This window comes from Helicoverpa armigera, chromosome 27, assembly GCF_030705265.1.
Source record: "Helicoverpa armigera isolate CAAS_96S chromosome 27, ASM3070526v1, whole genome shotgun sequence".
NCBI lineage: Eukaryota > Metazoa > Arthropoda > Insecta > Lepidoptera > Noctuidae > Helicoverpa > Helicoverpa armigera.
Window position 1 is genome coordinate 5,583,806 of NC_087146.1, and position 17,390 is coordinate 5,601,195.

General features: G+C 37.4%; 1 protein-coding gene across 2 annotated transcripts; it reads left to right on the forward strand.

The window, feature by feature from the left end:
• The first annotated feature begins 120 nt into the window (after nucleotides 1-120).
• Nucleotides 121-16,311, forward strand: LOC110369637 (uncharacterized). 2 transcript variants are annotated; one of them, XM_064042213.1, is made up of 10 exons: nucleotides 121-297; nucleotides 4,144-4,855; nucleotides 5,282-5,374; nucleotides 6,787-6,939; nucleotides 9,504-9,646; nucleotides 10,394-10,526; nucleotides 11,103-11,239; nucleotides 13,139-13,270; nucleotides 15,664-15,750; nucleotides 16,128-16,311. In XM_064042213.1, the coding sequence occupies exons 1-10, from the start codon at nucleotides 293-295 to the stop codon at nucleotides 16,246-16,248; spliced, it is 1,716 nt and encodes a 571-aa protein (XP_063898283.1). In that variant the 5' UTR covers nucleotides 121-292; the 3' UTR covers nucleotides 16,249-16,311. The 2 variants fall into 2 exon arrangements, with proteins under 2 accessions (XP_063898283.1, XP_063898282.1); XM_064042212.1 differs by lacking the exon at nucleotides 6,787-6,939 and adding an exon at nucleotides 6,365-6,517 and having other exon boundaries at nucleotides 122-297.
• Nucleotides 16,312-17,390: the final 1,079 nt, after the last annotated feature.

A 17,390-nucleotide genomic window follows, 5' to 3' on the forward strand; every position in this document is an offset into this window, starting at 1 on the left:
AACAGACGGACAACAAAGTCAGCCGAGATAATTAGTAGTAATATCAAAGTATTCAACCATTACAAACTTTCATAAGGAACCCCAAAACTATTGTCTAATATTTTGAACGCAGCAGTAACATAAACAACTATGGCTTGCGTAAAAATCGTGAAACGAAACGTCAGCTGTCAAATACTAATGTACTAAGCGCGACCCGATGACACCAGTGATATATTTAATATTTTTTTATTACAATTCCAATATATATTTTTCCACACAATAATACATAATTTAAAAGCTGAAGAAGTTACAAATGAGGTGAGTGTTTAAAATTAAATAATTTCTCTTGTTTTACTTGTAATTTTCGATACTCGAAAGTCGAAGGTAGTTTTTCCGATATTTTGATTAATATCCTCCTTGAAATCGTATGCATTTTGTGCAAATTCATGTGTTTTTGCATTCATGCATACGTATAATAATTTGTAGGTCAAATGAGTTGGTTTAAGAACAGGTTTTTATACAAATTCGCTGTTTAAAGAGGTTCTACCCACAATGTGAATTTATTTATAATAAAAATTATTAACATTAAGGAAAAGCGGTCATATTTTCTATTTTTACTACCTGCATTCTGTTTATAGTTTTCAAACGTATAAGTTTATGGAATGTAGTAATTGAGGAAATTGATTTTAGCACATAGTTTATCAAAAACACAAACTCAAATTTATTTATTGCAAAAATATGTGAAATATTAAAGTTATAGATAAAGTAGGTATCTGTTATCCCGCGGTTTCTCTCGCATCCCTTGGGAACTGCTGACCGTATCCGTATAAAATATAGCCTGTATTACTCGGGGATAGTGTAGCTTCCCAACAGTGAAAGAATTTTTCAAATCCCTCTAGCACTGGACAAACAAAAAATATATCGTCTTTATTATATTAGTACAGATTAACTGAGGCAGGAGCTTACTGTACAAGACAGATAAACATGGAAAATAGTATTTTAGCATATCCAAATTTTTATACTAGATATTTGCTGTTTTCCCATCCCATGAGAACCACCCTGCACAACCTGGTAAAAGGTAGTTATTTTTGTAGGTAATAATGTTCTAGGTTCTAGACTATCTTGTGTATCAAGTTTCATATTAATTGGTTTTTATATGAAAGTGTGACAAACTCCCAGAGTTCCATGAATTTATAATAAGGATGCTCTTTGATATCTGAAACATAAAGTGTAGTGTACCTATGTACATGTATATCTATACATATAATAAAATGATAGGAAAGTCAAAACTGTACATTGAATATTTTTTTAAAAGAATACTTGGGGGGTGATCCATAAACGATTCTGAACCCGAGTCCCGGATAAACTCAAAAAGTACTACGTGGATTTAAATCACATTTTGCATGACTATTACCTGGGGGCCCGTTTCAACACATAGGCTATATATTATCACGCTATCACCTACGGGGGTAATGAACAATTAAATAAACGAAATTAGAAATTCTATATTGCCCACTCAGACAAAGTCGCGGGCAACAGCTAGTTTTATATAAATCAGAAGTTAAGCTAAAAAGTATGTCAAATATATTTGATGATGTATCAAAAAAATCTGTAGCTACTTGTTACAAAACATAGCTGAGTTCATTCATTTTATGGGGCAATATTCATCTATCTATACTAGTACATTAAAGAGGAAACATTGTTATAAAGACTCCAAAACTACTGAACCAATTTAAAAAATCATTCACTTTTGGAAAGCTACGCTCTTCCTATATATATGTTCCTGTGTGTCACTCATGTTTTTTATATAAACTGCATACAGTTCGGGCAGTAGTTCCCACAGAAAGCAAGTGATACAGCGGAAAATGGCTAGTTATATTAATATAGATAGAAGATAGCATAGATATTCATCGCAGATCTTACCACCTGTCATGATTTACTGTCATTTTCAATCCATCTACACTAGTATAATAAAGAGAAACATTATTTTGTTTGTACACACACTAAAGGCATAGAAACTATATATGTAGCCCATTTAAAAAAATCTTTCACTGTTTGAAAGCTACACTCTTCCCAACTAACATAGGTTATATTTTATCCCGGTACGGGCAGTAGTTCCCACGGAATGCAGTTGAAACTGTAGAAAAATGGCTTGATATTATAGATAGAAGATATTACAGATTCATGATTTACTGTCATTTTCAAACAATAAAGACATGGAATGTGCTTTCCTTACTAAAATTCTAATTAGAAAGTGATAGCAAAAAGCATGGTATAGTTCCATTGTTTTAGAGTATTCACTTTCACTCTATGTATGGGTGAATGCCATGCCATGTTTAGTGAGTCATTATCACTTTTCAATGTATACTAACTGTGTATAGTGGTTTTAACCGAGTCCTGAGGGAACTTCTTCCTGCACATGGATAAAAAGTATGCCTGTCATTTCTTAGTTTCTTGACTGTACAATCTCAGTGTGACCCAATTTAATTGAAATCAGTGCATTAGTTTTGACGAGAAAGCGCGATAAACAGAGTTACTTTCGTATTTATTATATACTAGCCGTTTTCCCGCGGTTTTACCCGCGTCCCGTGGGAGCTACTGCCCGCGCCGGGATAAAATATAGCCTATGTTACTTCAGATAATATAGCTTTCTCATGGTGAAAGAATATTTTAAAATCGGTCCAATAGTTTTTGAGTTTATCCATTACAACCAAACAAACAAACAAACAAAGTTTTCCTCTTTATAATATTAGTATAGACTAACTGTGTCCCACGGGTTTCACCGTCCATCCTGGGGAAACTACTGCCCTTACTCGGATAAAATAAAAAAATATTTTAGTGAAAGTAATTTACAGTTTCAGAGCCTTTAGGGTGCCTACAAACAACACAAAATCCTCTTTATTATATTAGTACCGAAGTATACATTAATTGAAATCACCCATGTGTTCGTATTAATAGAAATCCTCTCAATCAACAATAGTTCATATTCATACGATTTTCGCACAGAAAGATATTCAAAACCGCTCAACATTAGTCATTAGTCGTCGCTATAAAACTTGCAGTCTGACTCATGTATTATATTTATTTACTAATCTCCATTATATTTCGCCATCATCATCATCATCATCTCAGCCATAGGACGTCCACTGCTGAACATAGGCCTCCCTCTTAGATCTACACAGATACCTGTTGGAGGCGACCTGCATCCAGCGTCGACGGCGACCTTTATAAGATTTTATTGAAATTGTTTCAGTACTTTGAGTGAGAAAGTGCGACAAACAGACTCACTTTTGCAATTATAATATACTAACTGTCCCCGCAGTTTCAACCGCGTCCCGTGGGAACTAATTCTTGTAGCCGTATAATGTCCCTTTGTCCCCGGGATACCGGGGATAGTTTAGTTTGCCAACAGTAAAAAAATTACAAATCCTCTCAGTAGTTTAGGAGCTTTTAGGGTACAAACAAACTCCAAAAAAATGATTCCTCCTTATCATATAAGAATTTAATCTAAAATTAATTAAATTATCTCATAACTCCGTATTTGTATGTAGTCATAGTAAAATAAAATAGTTCATATTTACACGATTTTCACACAGACAGATATTCAGCATTAGTCATTAGGTAGCTATTAAACTTGCAGTCTGACTCATGTATTATATTTATTTACTAATCTCCAGTATATTTCCACTAAATGGCACGGATTCGAAGATAAAAATGACGTATGCCGTCATCAGTGTAACCTTCTTAACTGACTTAAAAAAGAGGAGGTTCTCAATTGGACCTGTATGTATGTGCCTGTGTAAGTTGGTGCGCGATTATCTCGCGTTTGAATGAACCGATTTTGATGCGGTTTTTGTCAGATTTAGGAGAAGGTAGTAGGTAAATGATTGATGTCCGTATGCCACATGAAGCGACTGCCTATCTCAACTCCTCAATCAAGTTTGTAACACCTCTTGCAAAGCCTGGATGTCAAAATTGCAGAATTAAATAAAGCAGTCTCAAATATTTTAGAACCCCGGCGATTCCACTCTCATCTTTCTGGATTCCCGCATCCTACTTTTTGCATTTAGGTATAACATAAGTAAGGATTATCCCACAATGAGTATTGTTTAGGTAGAAACTGTACCTATGTGTAAGTTGTTTAATTCAACATTTTTGTTCCAGTAACTTCAAAACTCTTCGACTAAATGACGACGAACTAACATCACCATCTTCAGACGAAAAGATGGACACTGGCTCCGAATCCTTTCGTTCCCAAGACACCCCCAACTCTGTCCTCTCCTCAGACTTCGAGGGCGACCACCCTGAACCGGTCTTAAGGCTCCAAAACCCTGAAATACTCCGCCTATCCGAAACTGAGCGGTTCAACGACAGTTTGATAACGAAAATGTCGAATCTTCACTTAGACTCCCCTCGTCCTAAAAACCTTGGTATTAGCCCACCGAAATTTAGCTCAACCCTAACTCTTACTACTAGCCATCCGTTAATGAGTCCAGATGAAAACTACCCGGATTTAATACCGAAGAAATTGCACAAAGTAGATGATGATAAGGATCTAAGTTTGTCAAGTATTGAAGACGAAAGGGCGAGCGATAATACTTGCTTCTATAGTCCTCAAAGAAATACTTCGAAAAATAATCTTTATTTTACCGAATGCTTTGTGACTGCTGAAAGCCAGGATCTTACAGGGTTGGACCTGACGGTTCCTCCTGATGTGGCAAGAGTTGAGAAGGTGGAACGGAGGAAGATTGTGCCCAAATTGAGGGATGGTACTCCTCAAAAAGATGGGATGTTGAAGTATATAGAGGAATCTCATAAGCAAAGTACTCCTAAGTCTTTGCCGGTGGATATTGCTGTGAATGAGGAGTTTCATTCGGTAAGTATTTTTTTCTTTATTAGCTTGTTATCGCGGTTTCAGCCGCGTTTTGAAGGGATCTATTTTATGTACCTGTATGGGGATGAAAGTGTTAACTTATGTCCTTCTCTCGGGTCTAGCAATATGTCCACCAATTTTCAACCAAACGGTGCACCTTTTTTTAACGTATAAGAAGTGTAACTTCGAGAAGTGTAACTAAGTGTAAGTGTAACTTAGCACGAATTTTATTTTGAATTATGCCTTTTGTTTGCTTCGTGGCGAGGTTCCACCAAATTGCACAATTTTATGGGAACATATTTACATTTTCCTCATAAATAATGAGGAAAACATACCTGTATATTTGAGGGGAATTTGAGGGAGAATGCGTGGATTGTTAAGCGGAAAATTCACGTTATAATCGTCATTTCGTCGGTATGTTTGATGCAGGTGGCGGAATGGTGCGAATCGCCCTCACATCTTCGATCGATGCCGAACTTCGAACTGCCTATTGAGATGTCTAGCAGTTTAGGAATGCATAACGTGAGTATTTCTTACTAGCTAGCTGTAATCCCGCGGTTTCACCCGCGTCCCGTGGTAACTACTGCCCGTACCGGGATACTGCCCGTACTGGGACAAAATATAGCCTATGTTACTCGGGAAGAGTGTAGCTTTCCAACAGTGAAAGAATTATTCAAATCTGTTCAGTAGTTTCGGAGCCTTTTGGGTACAAATAGACAAGCAAAATTTTTTCTCTTTATTATGTTACTTAGATAAATAATTAGTTTCTTAAGTCATCATATGCCTAGCCTTTTCCTACAGTTTTTGACTAGCTGATGATATTTAAAGTTGTTTATGATTCAACACACTCTGCCACACTTTAGAATAGGAGTTTTTTTTTATCAAATAACGTCATTAAAACTTCCAAGTATCGATGTTTTATCATGACGCGGTTCCTTCCGCACGACCAGGAATTTTTGGTATGAGAAAAAACCCAGATACGAACGGACTTGGTCGAGTAGCTTTGTTTGTCCGAAGTTGATGAAAATTAATAACAGAGCAGTCTAATTAAGAATTAAAAAGTAAAGAATAATTTAAAACTGAATCAAGTACCTATGATTGCGTGTACGCGCTTATTCAATTTACGAAAACTACTATCGACAGCACTCAAAAAATATGTGAGATAACTTCAGAAAAGCAAGGTTATTTAACCCGAAAAGTATCTAAAATTCATTTCTGCGCAGCTCGCACAAAACATTCTCAAACTCAACTCGCGCAAAATTTCATGACAGTAAAAAGTTGCAATAAATGATATGATATGAATGATATGATGATGATATGAAGTTTGGCGCGACCTATTATATCACGCCCGAAACTAACACATATAAATTACCACCTTTCTCTTTGAATACAACCGTCTCATTTATTTAATTGATACTTTTTTATTTTCTTATTTATTTATTTCCTTGTGAGAGGAGGCCTGTGTAGCAGTGGGACGGTAAAAAGGCTGTAACTAACTAACATATTTTTTAGGACCTTGATTCCCCTGACGTGATCTCCGCCTCCACACAAGAGGACAGGTCAGCATACCAGGCGCTCCTGGACCCTTACACCGGCAGCGTGGCGCTCCGCCACACGCCAGCTCCTAACCGGAGCCCTGGACTGCAGCGGAGGAAGATACGACTGGTAAGACCTTATATACTATACCTCTATGTAGGTCCCGGCTGTCATTGAACATCCTTGGCAGTCGTTACGGGTAATCAGAAGCCAGTAAGTCTGACACCAGTCTAACCAAGGGGTATTGGGTTGCCCGGGTAACTGGGTTGAGGAGGTCAGATAGGCAGTCGCTCCTTGTGGCACACTGGTACTCAGCTGCATCCGGTTAGACTGGAAGCCGACCCCAACATAGTTGGGAAAAGGCTCGAGAGATGAAGGCCTATATACTATAGGTCCAGGATCTAGGTTCCCCCGACGTGATCTCCGCCTCCACACAAGAGGACAGGTCAGCATACCAGGCGCTCCTGGACCCTTACACCGGCAGCGTGGCGCTCCGCCACACGCCGGCACCTAACCGGAGCCCTGGCTTGCAGCGGAGGAAAATACGACTGGTAAGACCTTATATACTGTACCTATGTGTAGGTCCCGGCTGTCATTGAACATCCTTGGCAGTCGTTACGGGTAGTCAGAAGCCAGTAAGTCTAACACCAGTCTAACCAAGGGGTATTGGGTTGCCCGGGTAACTGGGTTGAGGAGGTCAGATAGGCAGTCGATCCTTGTGAAACACTGGTACTCAGCAGCATCCGGTTACACTGGAAGCCGACCCCAACATAGTTGAGAAAAGGCTCTGGAGATGAAGGCCTATATAGTAGAGATGTAGGACCTGGACTCCCCCGACGTGATCTCCGCCTCCACACAAGAGGACAGGTCAGCATACCAGGCGCTCCTGGACCCTTATACCGGCAGCGTGGCGCTCCGCCACACGCCGGCAACTAACAGGAGCCCTGGACTGCAGCGGAGGAAAATACGACTGGTAAGACCTATATACTATACCTCTATGTAGGTCCTGGCTGTCATTGAACAGCTTTGGCAGTCGTTACGAGTAGTCAGAAGCCAGTAAGTCTGACATCAGTCTAACGAGGTACTGAGTTGCCCGGGTAACTGGGTTGAGGGGACACCTAACAGGGGGCCTTGGCTTGCAGCGGTGGAAAATACGATTGGTAAGGCCTATTTACTATCTAGCTGTTTCCCTCGGTATCACACTCGTCCCGTGGGAACACATGTCCGTACCGGTATAAAATGTAACCTATGTTACTCGGGAAGAGACTAGCTTTTGAAATTGGTTATGTAGTTTCGGAGCGTTTAAGGCACGAACGAAAGAACAAAAATACGTTTTTCTCTTTATAATATTAGAATAGATTTCTGGCATCTAAATATTAGTAACAAGCATTATCTTAGACTCTTTACACCTTGTTTTACTCGCGTAAGTGGCATAATTAACTCATGAAAAATTTACAAATTTAAAGCCTTTCCATAACTTGCTTATGCATAGTAATTTCTTAGAACTTACTTACGTTGGAAAAATGTTTAAAAATTTCACAATACTATAATTGTATAACTTCAAAATATACTAAAATGCATACACCAAGAACAACCAGATTAACTACCTCCTGCACACGATTCGAAGGCATCGTGTTTATAAATACGAAAGTCTGTCTGTGGCGTTTTCAAAACTACTGAACCTTTGAAAATAACTGTAAATTTTGAAAATTTGAATAAAATTAAGTACACAGTCTAGTATCTAAGAAAGGATATTTTTGCTATTTTATTTCCGAGTAAGTTAAGTTAGCTAGTATGTTATAAAATTGTACTAACGATATTATTGCCCCACTTTTTCTAGTCTTTTGATGTTCAAAAAGTGCTGACTTCTCACCCTAACTTCAAAAATATCCTTCTGTCATTTCTCAAGAAAACATCAAAAATAAAAATACCAAAACAGCACTAGAATATTGAATGAAAGTTACCTAACATTTCACGTGTACCAGATAACAAAGTATATGTATGTACTTTACTATAAAAAGGTGTAAAAAACAAGCATAGTTAGTGCGCGCGGCGGGGCCCATTGTTTGTAAGCCGTGAGAAATGTGCTGTATTGCGATATTGTGGTACTTATACAAGTAGGTTTTTAAGGTTCGACACATATGTCTGATCTATAAAATAATTTATTTATGTTGTAAATGGTAATGTGAGTCTGTCTGTGTTTCAAGCCAAAACCAACTATTTGTTATCCAGTTGCAGAAGATACTCTATACTTTAGTACAAAAAGAATAAATAGGAAACAATTTTTGAAAAATACTTTCATTTTTAGAAACGTGCACTCTTCCAGAGTAATTTATCCTGGTAAAGGCTGTCGGAGACGCATAGGACCTAGGACGAATAGGATATCCAAAACAAAGAATTTACAAATGGGACCTAAGATAGTGTAGCTTTCCAACAGTAAAAGAATTTTTAAAATTCGGTTTTGTTTGTTTTACAAACAAAAAAAAAGTTTCCTCTTTATTATATTAGTATCTGACGACCATTATTTCTTCAATTCAAGAGCCCAGCTCTTGTCGGTGCAGCTCCTTCCATTTACACCTATCTAGCGCCAACTCCTGAACTTCCTTATACGTCACAAACTTCACGTCGTCACTTTCTTCGTATAAACCTTCCTCTTCAATCACTCTATCTATTAAAAAAAAACTGCATCAAAATTGTTGCGTAGTAAAGATTTAAGCGTACAAAGGGACATAGCGTCATAGGGACAGAAAAAGCGACTTTGTTTTATACTAAGTAGTGAAGAACGGTTTTACCTATCCAAACCAAATGTTGGTGGTTTATGTGAAGTTTGCTTCGATCGAGCGGTTCTTAATTTCTGACATGTTTTTTAACAAAATGGTGGAATTTATCTATACTAATATTATAAAGCAGAAGAGTTTGTTTGTTTGTTTGTTTGAACGCGCTAATCTCAGGAACTACTGGTCCGATTTGAAAATTTCTTTCAGTGTTAGATAGCCCATTTATCGAGGAAGGCTATAGGCTACTTTTTATCCCGGTACGGGAAGTAGTTCCCAAGGGGTACGGGTGAAACCGCTGGCAGAAGCTAGTATTCGATATTTTTTTTTGTTTCTTCCAGCCCCCCGAAGAAGACAGATGCAGCTTAGACAGCGTGAGCGCGTGCTCCATGGAGTCGGAGGAGGAACCGCCTTCTCCCCAGGAGTTGGAGCCGCAGCCGGTCAACCAGCACCTGGTGCTCAGTGACGATGAGGGGAGCAAGATGTGAGTAACTTTATGTACTTGTTTATAACTGTGTATTATATCTATAATAATATTATAAAGAGGAAAACTTTGTTTGTTTGTTTGGTTGTAATGGATAACTCAAAAATCCCGATCGATTTTAAATATTCTTTCACCATTAGAAAGCTATATTATCTGCGAGTAACATAGGCTATATTTTATCCCGGTGCAGGCAGTAGCTCCCACGGGACGCGGGTGAAACCGCGGGCGAAAGCTAGTGTATATTTGTGTATTTGTATTTCTCTGCGCCCTTGTTGCTTGAAATGAGGGAATAAATAAAATAATATCTAGATAGTTTACATTTGTGTTGCTTGGTAAGTACAGTGTTAAAAATTAGAAGTTAGAAAGTGTTTGTATGTGATCAACAGTTGTTTCCCGAGGTTTTACCCTCGTCCCGAGGAAGATATGTATTTCCCGCACGTTAATAAAAAGAAAATATATGTTATTCAGATGTATAAGCTATATTCTGCGCAGTTTCATCAAAATCCGTTAGCCGTTTGTGCGTGAAGAATTGACAAACATGCACTACACACTCGAACACTTTTGCATTATGACCCCAGTATGATTTGTATGATACAGTTTGAAATAGGATACTTTTACTGCCAAGTTTCATCAAAATCCATTCCTGTTCAGTGGTTTTTTTTGAGAAACAAATGTTATTGATACCTAAATTTTTAACAAACTTTCACATTTACAATATTTGTACGAAAAAAATATATTTTTCCGTAGTTCAAAATCAACAAACACGCTATCGGAAGCGAGCGACCCGATCCCGGAGTACTCGGCGGCCGAGGAGTTCAGCAACGAGAGAGCCTGGATATCCGTGCCCAGGGGGGGAGGGCATGCTACTTGTGACATGAAGGTAAATATATATCATCCTCCGAGCCTTTTCCCAAACTATGTTGGGGTCGGCTTTCAGTCTAACCGGATGCAGCTGAGTACCAGTGCTTTACAAGGAGCGACTGCCCTATCTGATCTCCTCAACCCAGGTACCCGGGCAACCCAATACCCCTTGGTTAGACCAAGGGGTATTGGGTTGTCTGGTTGTCAGACTTATTGACTTCTGACTACCCGTAACGACTGCCAAGGATGTTCAATGACAGCCGGGACCTACAGTTTAACTTGCCATCCGAAACACAGTCAATGGTGTCTAAGTACATACAAACTTAGAAAAGTTGCATTGGTACATGCCTGACCTGGGATCGAACCCGCGCCCTCATACTTGAGAGGTTGGTCCTTTACCCACTAGGCCACCACGACCCCACTAGGCAGAATAAATAAATAATCTAAGGCAGAATGTACACGGGTCAAATAAAATTGCAACACCTAATTGTAAAATTACCTACATTTTATGCAAATAAATAAATCTATTCTATTCGATTTCCGTTCTCCATGATTTTTTGGTATAACCGATAACTTTCCTATATTTATTTAACAGGTAATAGAGCCATACAAGCGCGTGATATCTCACGGCGGCTACGACGGTGGCGGTGCGGCTCTCATAGTGTTCAGCGCCTGTCATCTGCCCGACAATGCACGACCAGACTATACTTACTGTATGGATAATCTGTTCCTGTAAGTATAAATCAAAAGTAATTTGTTCAAATTAGGCTGAAAATCAGCACTTTTCGAAGGCCAAATTTACACAAAATTAAAAATTTTGAAAAACCCCCGACGGTAAAAATCTTATTGAAATATAATAAAATAACTCAAAACCCCCGACTTAACCCAATTATATAGGAATATCCGTCGGGGGCTGCCATTAAACCAGCTAAAGGATTCCTAGTGTCGTGAATACAATTATTGAAGAATTGTAGATGTTTAACGATGACATAAAATACACTCAATTAATTATTGAATTTTCATATAGAAAAGGCAGCCCCCGACGGTTATTCCTATATAATTGGGTTAAGTCGGGGGTTTTGAGTTATTTTATTATATTTCAATAAGATTTTTACCGTCGGGGGTTTTTCAAAATTTTTAATTTTGCTTAATTTTATTTCAGACTTTTTAGAGAGCATATACGAATTATAGTCTACATAATATGTTACTGCAATATTATTTTGCACAGATGTTGTAGCGCCCGCTAGTGAGTTACTGGCGTAATTTTGCCTATTTGGGAATATGCATTAAGCACGTACACATTGCTGATGAAAACAGAATTGTAATCAGACGTTTTCATTATATTGCAACATTGTTTGGCACTAATATTGTGGCGCCCCCTAATGAGTTATAGCCATGACACCTATCTAAGAACATGAACTCATCGAACACAAAACCGTTATTGAATACCGCATCAAAATCGGATCATTAGTTTAGAAGGTAGGTGGGAACATTACTGTTTTGCACTAAAATTGTGGCGCCCCCTAGTGAGCTACAGCCATGACACCTGTTTAAGAACATGAACTCATGGAACACAAATCCGTTATTGAAAACTGTCTCAAAATCAGATCATTAGTTTAGAAAGTAGGTGGGAATATTACTTTGCTGTTTTGCTCCAATATTGTGGCGCCCTCTAATGAGTTACAGTCATGACACCGGTCTAAGAACATGAGCTCATCCAACACAAATACGTTATTGAAAACCGCATCAAAATCAGATCATTAGTTTAGAAGACAGGAGGGAACATTACTTTGCTGTTTTGCCCTAATATTGTGGCGCCCCCTAGTGAGTTACAGTCATGACACCGGTCTAAGAACATGAACTCATTGAACACAAATACGTTATTGAAAACCGCATCAAAATCAGATCATTAGTTTAGAAGACAGGAGGGAACATTACTTTGCTGTTTTGCCCTAATATTGTGGCGCCCCCTAGTGAGTTACAGTCATGACACCGGTCTAAGAACATGAACTCATTGAACACAAATACGTTATTGAAAACCGCATCAAAATCAGATAATTAGTTTAGAAGATATGAGGGAACATTACTTTGCACAAACGCACACACAAACACACAAACGCACATCTCTCACCCTAAACGCATATACCTGCTCCGTTCCGTCGTGGGTAAAAAGACAGCCCCCAAAACGCCACTTCCTATGTGTTGTTGCTGGGAAGAAGAAGTGGCGCAACAAACGTCTGTCTGTAGGTTAGAAGAACCAGAATTTATACAGAGTCAAATAAAAATAGCATTATTACATGCATACACAATTTCTTTTATTTTTAATTACTTTTAATGTTTTTTCTCTTTAATTATACTTTTTACTTGAACAGTCTAAAATAATGTTGAGCCTTCCTTTAATTTAAGAGCATACACTGACTGTTGTTTCTCTTATTTTTAAAATTGTCTGTATTATCTTAGTTGGTAAGCCTTGATAAATAAAAATAAATGCATACGTACAATTTTGATGAAAATGCTAAAACATGTTCCTTTTAATGACAAAACAATGTATGTTTTATGCATTTTTTTTATTGTATGGATATTCCATTTTACACTTATATTTTTTTTCTAATTAATACTTTTGCTCCACAGGTACGTCATCTGGACACTGGAACGCCTCGTCACAGATGACTACGTACTAGTATACCTGCACGGCAGCGCGGGTCGGAGACGTCTGCCCAGCTTCCACTGGCTGCACGAGTGTTATAAGCTTATAGATCGGAGGTATGTTGTAGTTCTGTTAAGGGTACAAAGTAGTCCTCTGTGAAATTCGTTTGTTGAGGGATTCTGGAGTGTATTATGAAGATTATAGCAGGGACCTAGTAGTTCTGTTACACACGGCTGCACAACGTGCTACAAACTGCCAGGGACATCTGACCACGCAAAGCCATGCGTAATCATCAAGAATAAGCCCATTATTTCAGGATGACTTATTGTAAAAAAACGATACTTGATTTTATTAACGCTAAGTTTCGGTCGTGCGTGCCACATCACTATTTAAGAATTTGCAATAAACTAACAACACTCGTAATATCAGTTTAGTCTACGAGATTAAAAAACAGACTATAGTCTCCTTTGTAAGCTAAACTTGGTTAGGAATTCTTAATCCTGTCCTGTGTAGATACAAAGCAAGCAGTAGTTCCATATCAGGGACTATGTAGTCCTCTACGAAATATACAATTTCTGCTATTAAGAACTAATATTAACGTCAAAACTCAATTATTTATTATAGTTCGGCCGTTCAGAGAATGCGTTCCTGACACCTATCAGTTAGTCAGGACTAGTGATGGGCACAACATAACACTGAGTTCGTTACCGTTCCCCCAAAATAAACCGCCGCATTATTTTAAGATTATTTTCGTTTTAAATTGGCGGAATCATTTAAAATTTATATTTTAGTTATTTAAGTGGAAACCAAAAAAAGGTAATATTCATATAATAAAATCGTTTTATTTATTCTTTGTTACAAAGTTACAACCTGTATTTCTATGCAATAAAGTAAGTACATTGAATTGAATGTGCGTACAGAATGTTAATCAGACTCCGATTCGCTTGAGGAGGTGGTGTCTTCATCATCATCTTCGCCTACGTGTATATTACGTGTATATTAGGTATTATTAATAACAGAATCAATCCTGATATCCCAGTCAAAATCTTCCAAAATCAGGTTTTTAGAGCTCTACCTCACTGGGACGCCATGGCGACGTCGCCAGCGGCACAGGTTTGGCTACTTCTGGCATCCAAATGTCGCCAAGTCGAGTGGCCATGGCGTCTCGACAGTCAATTGTTTACGTCGTCGCTCAAGAAATTGCAAGCTGACTGGCGACCACATTGGCGACTGTGTGAGGGAGGTGCGCTTTACCGTGTACATTATAGTGGCTACTGTGGCCACGTCGCCAAGTTGCCACGGTAGCCAGAAGCCACATAGGGAACTGTAGCTCGTGGCCACGCCTCCAATTTGGCGACGTTACCAAACTGTCGCCAAGTGAGTTAGGTTCCATACATTTCAATACTAACTGCTTGGATACGTAGCCGGCGACGTCGCCATTGGCGTCCTAATGAGGCAGGGCACTTAGTCTTAGCGCACGAAACGACAACAAATGACTATTTAGCGTCACAAAATGACGGCCCATGATGCCATTTGGGGTTACCATTTTCAACCTATATATAAAAATGCCACTTTCTTTCGCGCGTTCAGTTTGATCATAGTTTTATTTTTATATTTCATAAAAGTTATCCTATAGTCCATTATTTTCAAATTCTTAAAAAGAAAAACAAAACGTATTATTTTATATTATAAGTATAACTGTATAAGAACCATCAACCAGAACAGATTACGATACTTGCCTGTTATTTTTAGCACAGCACTACAAATATAAAGCGCTGACATAACCTTGTAATAGCGCAGTATAGATTTAGAAAAATATTGTTTACCAAGTTATTTGACACTCAATTTGGCACAAAATTACAACATTCACTGATTATTATTGATATAATAATGTTGTTTTAATGCTCAACAATTGTTAAAACGATAAACAACCAGCAAAAATATTTTTATCGTACTGCAACGCCATTACAAAGTTACGTCGTCAGTTCAATCGCGATGTGTCAGAAACGCATTCTCTGAGCGGCCGAACTATAGCATTACATATGTTTTACAGGTGGTATAATTTATAAAGTGGACATATATGGACCCGGTAGAGCATAGCTTAAAGAGAATGGAGAGTTATGCAGTAGCTTATTACTAAAATTATAATAATATTTTTAGCAATCAGAAGCGGATTTAATAAAAAAAAATACAACTTTATAACCTAAAAACTAACATTACAATTCCTTAAACCAATTGTTAAAATAAATCACAATTTACAACAATAAATATGAATCACGCACTAACTCTTAACAAAATAACAATCTCTCTATAGGTAAATAACCTCAAAATACGTCTTACACGCACGGCGGACGATGAACGAATGGTCGAGGCACCGGTACTCGGCTGCTTATATAGCAACTTATCGTCCTACCCTCCTCCCAACTTATCAAATATCTAATAATATTATATCGAACATGCTTTTATAAAACGATTTACTTTTATTTAACGGTCTAAGTGTCCTTTTCAGGTTACGTAAGAGTCTGAAACACTTGTACCTGGTTCACCCGACGTTTTGGCTGAAATCTTTCGTCATACTCACCAAGCCGTTTGTAAGGTAAGAAACACTTAGATTTTTACTACAAAACTTAATATTTAAATATCTTAAAAATTGCAATCCATAACAAAAAATATATTATGTTATGTTATCTAAAATCACTATTTAGATTATTACAGAAAAGTTACTATTGAATTTTTTTGTGACATATTTTTTGCAAATTTTTCAATAAAGTCCATAGACAAATTCAAGCATTCCCATTAAGAAAAAGAAAAAAATAATTTATTGTCACATATAAAATTGAAAATATTATACTACAACTAATTTAAGTTGTTTCTTTTATCTTATATTTGTAAAAAAAACTACATTATTACTAAATGCTTATAACAAAAAAAAATACAAATAATTACTAATTGAATAATTTTCGCACCCCGCAGTTCGAAATTCTTTCGCAAGCTATCGTACGTGCGCAGCCTCGCGGAGCTCATGCAGAAAGTGCCCATCGAGCCCAACGCCATACCCGAGCTAGTTAAACAGTACGATGCTACTAGGCGATAGATATATTAATAGCTATATAAACTTATGTATGCACAGTTTTTCGTAGAGTGCTCAAATTCATAAATTTTTACTTATATCAAAGGCTTTTTGACACGTCTAAAATCGTCATCTTTAGTAATATAATGTTTTTGTTTGTACGCTAAAGATTGGGAAACGAATGGACCGATTTGAAAAATCTTTCACTGTTAGAAAGCTACACTCTTCCCGAGTACATAGGCTATATTTTATCCCGGTGCGGGCAGTAGTTCTCACGGGACGCGGGTGAAACCGCTAAGAATATTTTTTTAAAGTAAATAATATTTTTTAAATCAAATAATACTCATAAGTTAATATTTCAATCACTAGGTTTCATGCATTTTGTTCCTACAATTTTTTAATGCAAATTACTCACAGAAAATTTTTGAGCAGTCTACGAAATACTATCCAATTTGTAAAACAAAGTATTCAAAATTAATATTTTATTTCTCTTTGGAGATTATAATTACTTAAATTGTTAATATACATATGTTAGTAGTTTACCTATTTATACCAAAAAAGGCGAAAATTTTCACACCGCATGTATCTCGTGGTGTACTCGCTGTAGCAAACAGTAACACATTGCGTGCGAACATTACTAACATCATCCTCCGAGCCTTTTCCCAACTATGTTGGGGTCGGCTTCCAGTCTAACCGCATGCAGCTGAGTACCAGTGCTTTACAAGGAACGACTGCCTATCTGACCTCCTCAACCCAGATACCCGGGCAACCCAATACCTCTTGGTTAGACTGGTGTCAGACTTACTGGCTTCTGACTACCCGTAACGACTGTCAAGGAACGCGAATATTACTAACATGTCCGCGACCGCCTTTTAAATATAAATAGGTAAACTATTAACTATACAAAAATACAATAATTTTAAATATTATTAGTAATAAATCAGTTACATATATTTTTGTGTGAAATTTAAATTCGTTTTGATTATAACTAAGTATAACAGTTTATTTATTAGAGAAAATTTTTTAGGACATTCCATATCATGAAAAATTTCAATATCATTCCAAAATTGCACAGATTTGAGTTTATTTTTTCGCGAAAAATTTACATTCAAAAGAATATTAAAATTACGTTTGATATAATGCCGTGGTCACACTTGCGACTGCAT

Excerpts from the sequence above, each read along its gene's own strand:
- LOC110369637 (XM_064042213.1), top strand. Across the intron at positions 5,375-6,786 it reads GCAGTTTAGGAATGCATAAC|GATCTAGGTTCCCCCGACGT; the intron begins GTGAGTATTTCT and ends CTATAGGTCCAG. Across the intron at positions 15,751-16,127 it reads CTCACCAAGCCGTTTGTAAG|TTCGAAATTCTTTCGCAAGC; the intron begins GTAAGAAACACT and ends CGCACCCCGCAG.